The sequence below is a fragment of the Haplochromis burtoni genome, unplaced genomic scaffold (assembly GCF_018398535.1).
Source record: "Haplochromis burtoni strain Fernald_Lab_line unplaced genomic scaffold, NCSU_Asbu1 Contig_37, whole genome shotgun sequence".
Classification (NCBI taxonomy): Eukaryota; Metazoa; Chordata; class Actinopteri; order Cichliformes; family Cichlidae; genus Haplochromis; species Haplochromis burtoni.
This window is the reverse complement of record NW_024582398.1, coordinates 3,169,414-3,174,337: the sequence shown is the minus strand read 5'-3', so window position 1 is coordinate 3,174,337 and position 4,924 is coordinate 3,169,414. Positions and strand designations below refer to the sequence as shown.

The following is a 4,924-nucleotide window of genomic DNA, read 5'->3' as shown; positions in this document are numbered from 1 at the left end:
GAAAAACAAATAAAAAGCATGATTTAAAATTGATTAAAACAAGCAAACAAACAACTAACTAATTAACAAACAAACAAAAACAGTATATAAAATCAAAACAGATAAAATCAGAACAGTAGATAAAATCAGTAGTTAAATGTAAGTTTTGAAATTTAAGCTTAAAAGTGTGGATTTGGTGCTTTATTCAAATGCAGCTGAGAACAGGTGAGTCTTCAACCTGGATTTAAATAAACTGAGTGTTTCAGCTGATCTGAGGCTTTCTGGGAGTTTGTTCCAGATATAAGGAGCATAAAAGCTGAATGCAGCTTCTCCGTGTCTGGTTCTGACTCTGGGAACTGATAAAAGACCGGATCCAGATGACCTGAGGGATCTGGAAGGTTCATACTGGGTCAGGAGGTCACTGATGTATTTTGGTCCTAAACCATTCAGAGCTTTATAGACCAGCATCAGAACTTTAAAGTCTATCCTCTGACGGACAGGCAGCCAGTGTAAAGACCTCAGAGCTGGACTGATGTGGTCCACTTTTTTGGTCTTAGTGAGGACTCGAGCAGCAGAGTTCTGAATGAGCTGTAGTTGTCTGACTGATTTTTTAGGTAGACCTGTAAAGATGCTGTTACAGTAATCAAGCCTACTAAAGATGAATGCATGGACTAGTTTTTCCAGGTCCTGTTGAGACATCAGATCTTTTATCCTTGAAATATTCTTGAGGTGATAGTAAGCTGATTTTGTTATTGTCTTAATGTGTTTTTCTAAGTTTAGGTCTGCATCCATCACTACACCCAAATTTCCTTTTCTAATGTCTCTGTAAAGCACTTTGAATCACCTTGTTGTTGAATTGTGCTATACAAATAAACTTGCCTTGCCTTGCCTTGAAGAAAGCAGACAGTAGTGCTGTCAGTAGCATTTGCCTACATGAGATTTGTTATTTTCTCAAGAAACAAGGACACTTTTTTTTTTTCCTTGAGCATTTATCTATTGGCATTAGGTAAAACAATAGCCTGAACACTCTGCTCCAGGTGAGCCTTGAACTCACAACCTCGGCATTACTCTGCCCAATACTGTCATATAAGTACCGCGCGCTAACCAATTGCACCACTGGAGCTCTGAAATAAAACACCATTCATGGACCTATAATAAATCAAAGAAAAATAATGAACAAATGAGTACTAGGCTTGAGATAGGCTGGCAGCCTGTTTAGGGTGTGTACCGCCTCTTTTTGTTTGTTGTGTATTTTTGTCATTCAAGGACCATGGACATAGAGCCACAACACTGGCTCTGTCTAATACTATCATACATGCACTGATTGGAGCACCACAAGAAAGGGCGTACCCCGCCTCATCTTAACACTTAAAGTGCAAGATACTTGTTTATAACTCAGCATACAAATAGGCTGAATTATTCAACAGTCTGTTTATTTGGTATATATTGCATATTTTCCTATTTCATATATGGGTGTTAGCCAACACAACCTTTGTAGCAGTAACCTACAAGAGGTTTTCTATCATAAATGTGGAGAAGCATGAAGCCACTGCTCCAGGTGAGGCTTCAACTCTCACCCTCAGCATTGCTCAGCCAAATACTGTCATATAAGTACCGCGCGCTAACCGATTGTGCCACTGGAGCTGCATTCAAATCTGGAGCATTCATGTACCTTTTTACAAAATTAAGGAGAAATTTCACACTATTGGATATAAAATGGACTGTACAACAGGCCAGTTTCGTATTTAGGATGTACCCTACCTCTTGCCCAATGGGAGTTGGGATAGGTTCCAGCCCTGAATCGGTATCAGTTGGTGAATGGAACAAAACCAGAAAATGTATTGCAGAAAAATGAAATTTTGGATGTAATTGGACCCAGTGTTTTTAGGCTGCCCGCTTCAGGACAACTATTTCTAATTCTCTCAAAGACATCTTATGTTGGAATTTTGCACATACGACATTCTAAATAGCTAATGAGTTAAGATGTATTTAGATGGGCCATTTTTGGCCTTCTTTTGACCACTACTGTAAGGTAATGGTGGTACTGGCTGATCACACCTTCATATTTTAAAGTGCCACATTTCCCCTCTGCTCACATGCTGAAAATTACTTGGTAAGCGGAGCTCCTCCCTCCCCTTGATGAAAAGCACCAACATTCCCCACAAATCCAGCAGTGGTGCTACTGGTAGAGAGACCATACCTGTACAAGAAAGGGGCGATGAAGTAGTGTCAAGTGAACCATGAAGGTGACGACACCATCACGTTCTAGATTGTGTAGTGAGCTGGATGGATCAAGCCGTCACTCAGCATGCTAATGCAAAACGTTGCATCAGTTCTTTGCGTACCATTGCCAGCTCACATTTCTGGTATACAACAAAGCCCCAAGTGTCAATTTGGTCAGTGTTGGATAATGACACCAGCCTTGAAAGCCTACAAAGACAGCTTTGTGTATCCTGTTATGTATATGTACCATTTTCTAGATGGCTGAACTGTATGAAACCAAGTGGTGCATTTGAAACTCATTGCTCAAACTGAAGTTCCAATAAAGCAGCCTTTTTATTGCAGCACACATTTTAAGACATTACATGGACCCACTCCATCGTCAGACCGCGGCCTTGGTCTGGCTGTTGGCTGGCAGTGGCTTGCCCATGTGGATCCCCACTGTGAGGCCAGACTCTTTGCTGGCATATTTCTCTTTGACCTCAGGCTTCAGCAGGAAACCCTTCTCCTTGTCAAAGTAGTCCAAGGGAGCAAAGTACACACTGGCTTCCCCACAGAGGTTTTGCAGTCGTGTGCGCCAGCCCTCCAGCATGGAGCTGCGAGATTCAGGAGAACCAGTAGCAGGATCCCAGAAGATCTGAGGGGCAAAAACCTGGAAGCCACAGTAGTTCAGGATCCCGTTCTGCACACAGGGAGGAGCAGCTGTTACCACATGACAGATCATTTCATGCTTGGCTCTGTTTATAGTGAGACCTCACCTGCAGTGGCCACAGTGTGACATTGATGTCACCATTGATGCCAGTGTCACTGTACACAGATTCAGGACAGTCAGTGGTGAAGGACAGCATGGCTTTCTTGTCCTGTACAGAGAGCAAGGAGTGAGCAAAGAGGGAGAGGACACAGCCTGAACACAGACATGTTGGTGGAGCTCTCACCTTGAAGATGCCCTCACTGTACCGCTTCTCCTGTGCGTAGGCAAAGCCCAACACCCGATCCATCCACCCCTTCATGATTGCAGGAACAGATGACCAGTACATGGGGAACTGGGAACACAGGTTTAATGGTCATTTTGATGTCAACACCTGTTAGCTGACCGCAACGACATTCCCAGTCAGACACTACCTGAAAGATGACAAGGTCTGCCTCCTTGAGCTTCTCCTGCTCTTTTTTGATGTCATCTGCAAGTCTGCCCTCCTCTGATGCCAATTTGATCTCCTTTGCGTAGCAGAAGTTCTCAGCATCCTTCACTCCACCTGCAAATAAAGCTAATATTTACAACTGAAGCACAATCAAAGCATTGCTATACCTGCAGAATATTTGTATACCAGTGATGTCCTCAGTCGTAGCAGCAGCTTTGAACTTCATGGCGTACAGGTCAGACACCTCTACAGTGCAGCCTTGAGCAGTCAAAGCTGCCACAGCAGCATCTTTGGCAGCAGCATTGAAAGAGGCAGGGCTCTCATGGGCATACACAATCAGCACTTTCTTGGCTGCAAAGACAAGGAGAATAGATTAATTTCCTACTCTGTCAAGAATATTTTAATCACACACTATGAAAAAAAAAACTATTACAACCTCCAATGTTTAATTTAAGTAACAATAACAGCAATCATGACCACAGAGAAGAATGGGGAGGGATAAAAAGAGATACTTACCCATTTCAAAGCAAGCACCTGACTATGACTGCTCAGCTCTGCAAGTGGCAAGTAGGTTGTTGGAGAAAGCTGCTACTAGTGGAAGGCTTGGCATGGTGGTTTTATATACCTTCTAGCTCTCGTTACTTCAGGTGCTGTCCATCAGCAATCAGGGTCATCAATCAGACAGTTGGCTGATTGATGTCTGGCTCTGAGTATCACTGAATTGGCTCGATAACAGCTAATAGTATTATTAGTATAGTATTAGTATTAGTATTTCAACAGGTGTCTTACCTTGAGAAATGCAAATATATTAATTAAAATACTATTTCGGTATCTAAGGCAGATAACCTAAGCAAGAAGTATGCTTACATGATGTACATACTGTGAATGCCTGTTTTTGAAACCTTAATAAAAATAAATAAATAAATTTTTTTTAAAAAAGAGAGAAATGCAAATATACAATTACCTAGCAGAACACAGGAACTGGACTGTACTTCATAGTTGGCAAAAGGTGCAATTAAAAAAAAATCATGTTAAATGCAAAGTAAAATGATCAAAGTCAGAAGTGAAAAGTATTGTATAGAAACAGATAAAAACGCAGTGACAACTTAATTGGGAAAACAGTACAAGGGGAAGGCATTTGTATTCATTACTAAATAAAACTGGCACCCTACTCTATCAAAGGACCAGTAGAAGGAAGCATAGTCTTAAACAGAAGCCCCAGTTACACCACCAACCTGTTCATGTGTCTAACCGTTTTTCCCCACTCGGCGACACACCCGCCGGGGGTCAAACTCTGGTAATTGGTGATTCTGTTCTCAGACATGTGAAACTAGACACAACCATAGTCAATTGTCTTCCAGAGGCCAGAGCAGGCGACATTGAAGGAAATTTAAAACTGCTGGCTAAGGGTAAACGTAAATTCAGTAAAATCATAATTCACGTCGGCAGTAATGACACCCGGTTACGCCAATCGGAGGTCACTAAAATCAATATTGAATCGGTGTGTAACTTTGGCAAAACAATGTGGGACTCTGTAGTTTTCTCTGGTCCCCTCCCCAATCAGACCAGGAGTGACATGTTTAGCC

The 4,924-nt window shown here is 42.0% G+C and overlaps 1 protein-coding gene and 1 non-coding gene across 2 annotated transcripts; both read right to left on the bottom strand.

Annotated features, from left to right (window-relative positions):
- Positions 1-1,008: 1,008 nt before the first annotated feature.
- On the bottom strand, positions 1,009-1,102 carry trnai-uau. The gene is made up of 2 exons: positions 1,065-1,102; positions 1,009-1,044 (listed from the first exon to the last, which is right to left on the bottom strand). It is a non-coding gene; the product is annotated as a tRNA-Ile (tRNA).
- Positions 1,103-2,516: 1,414 nt separating this feature from the next.
- On the bottom strand, positions 2,517-3,954 carry LOC121814325 (NAD(P)H dehydrogenase [quinone] 1-like). The gene is made up of 6 exons (XM_042219770.1): positions 3,855-3,954; positions 3,525-3,689; positions 3,322-3,452; positions 3,135-3,242; positions 2,958-3,059; positions 2,517-2,881 (listed from the first exon to the last, which is right to left on the bottom strand). The coding sequence occupies exons 1-6, from the start codon at positions 3,856-3,858 to the stop codon at positions 2,582-2,584; spliced, it is 810 nt and encodes a 269-aa protein (XP_042075704.1). The 5' UTR covers positions 3,859-3,954; the 3' UTR covers positions 2,517-2,581.
- Positions 3,955-4,924: the final 970 nt, after the last annotated feature.

Coding starts and splice junctions, on each gene's coding strand:
- LOC121814325 (XM_042219770.1), bottom strand. Junction 3,453..3,524: donor TACGACTGAGGACATCACTG/GTATACAAATAT, acceptor CTTTATTTGCAG/GTGGAGTGAAGGATGCTGAG. Junction 2,882..2,957: donor TCACACTGTGGCCACTGCAG/GTGAGGTCTCAC, acceptor CCCTGTGTGCAG/AACGGGATCCTGAACTACTG.